Source organism: Musa acuminata, chromosome BXJ1-1 (assembly GCF_036884655.1).
Source record: "Musa acuminata AAA Group cultivar baxijiao chromosome BXJ1-1, Cavendish_Baxijiao_AAA, whole genome shotgun sequence".
NCBI classification, from domain to species: Eukaryota; Viridiplantae; Streptophyta; class Magnoliopsida; order Zingiberales; family Musaceae; genus Musa; species Musa acuminata.
In genome coordinates, this window is record NC_088327.1 from 16,498,857 (window position 1) to 16,500,390 (window position 1,534).

Consider the following 1,534-nt stretch of genomic DNA (forward strand, 5'->3'; position numbering starts at 1 on the left):
TAAGGGTTCAACCAATATCTATTAACAAAAACTAAGTGCCATCAGGTACTGCAAAATACAGTGCAGGTATTACATCTACAAGCAAGTCAATCTCTAGATGTCGGTACACACATCAATTCACATATTATTTGTCGTGCCAACGAGACAATATTTACAGTTCACTTCTATACCGTCCAATTCTTTCACCTCATAAGAAGGGAAAGATGTCCTGATCATCATCTGCATCAATGTGATTGAACGGCATGTCTCCTTTGTAGCGGAAACTAGGGTTCACGTAACATTTCATCTCGTGGAACAGATTCAGATTGTCCACCAATTTATGGAACACATTGCAGCCGCAACACTGATGCAACCCAGGACCACTTTTAGAGTAAAATCAATAAAAACAGAAAAATAAAAAGTAGTGCTTTTGAGTTCCAATCATATGAAGCACCTGAACAAACACGGTGCCGTCCGTATACGCATGAGGATTGATGGCACGAGTGGTCCGCTGGCCACAGATGTTGCAGGTAAAGGCCACGCGCATTCGACGTCGCGGAGATCGGGTGTAGAGGGACCAGGGGAACGTGAGAACCGTCTGATCAGCGGAATCGGAGTCGGCGGGGATCGGAGGGCCTTCCATTCCCGATCCCGTCGTCCACCCTCTTCCAGCTGCCGCGCTTAAAACCAAGCCCATAGCCTTATCCTAAGGACGAATCACGAAGCGTCCATAAAAATAGATTAACCATCTTTTCCGATCCCTATATAAGACCAATAAAGAGAGGAATCGGGTAATTTACCTTGGGAAGCGGGGAAATGGGAGCGCGATTGCCGAGGAAAGGAACGAGACTCGTGCTCTCGGAGTCCGAATTGAGATCAGCATCATCTCCCCAATCTAAAGATCAGAAGAAAAGAGAAATTTAGGTCACAAATCGAATCAAATACGACGGATAATAACGACGAAAATAGAAACGACTCATGGAGGCGATCGGGAGGAGCGATTGGCGTCTACGGGCGCTTCTCTTGCTAGAGAAGAAGGAGAAGGAAGACGGCGACGAGGCGATCGCAGGCGATGCCGCGACGGACTCCATCGACAGGAGACAGGAGCGAGTGACGAGGCCAAACGCCGCCGGGTCGAGCGCTTAGTGGTCAAAATGGCGGTCCGTGAAAGGAGGATCCGACAAATAGCCACGCAAGTCACGACCCAGACACGCCCTCGCGGACATGGCCCACAGCTAGGGCAATTGACATCGGTCCCATCTGTCACGCCACTGGATGTTCGCCACGAACGGAAAACGGGTAGATCGATATACGTCCAAGCTAAAACGGATCTTTTTCTTGGATGAGGGTAACATTCGGTTTCCTTCTAGACGAATTACCCCGATAGAGATCGGGCTACTGTGAGGTTAAAAGATGCACCACGTCGGATGGTAACGTTGGGGTTTTGAACACTTGGGATGTTCTGTTTAGTTTGATACAGTGCATGACGTGACCGAGTTCGCTTCTCAATCTGGATTGCGAGTTCGCTTCCCGTTCCTTTAGGATGTTTTCATAT

The 1,534-nt window shown here is 48.4% G+C and overlaps 1 protein-coding gene across 1 annotated transcript; it reads right to left on the reverse strand.

The window, feature by feature from the left end:
* Positions 1–1,136, reverse strand: LOC135676434 (uncharacterized). The gene is made up of 4 exons (XM_065187595.1): positions 956–1,136; positions 780–874; positions 434–685; positions 1–343 (listed from the first exon to the last, which is right to left on the reverse strand). Exons 1-4 carry the CDS (start codon positions 1,068–1,070, stop codon positions 188–190), a joined length of 618 nt encoding a protein of 205 aa, XP_065043667.1. The 5' UTR covers positions 1,071–1,136; the 3' UTR covers positions 1–187.
* Positions 1,137–1,534: the final 398 nt, after the last annotated feature.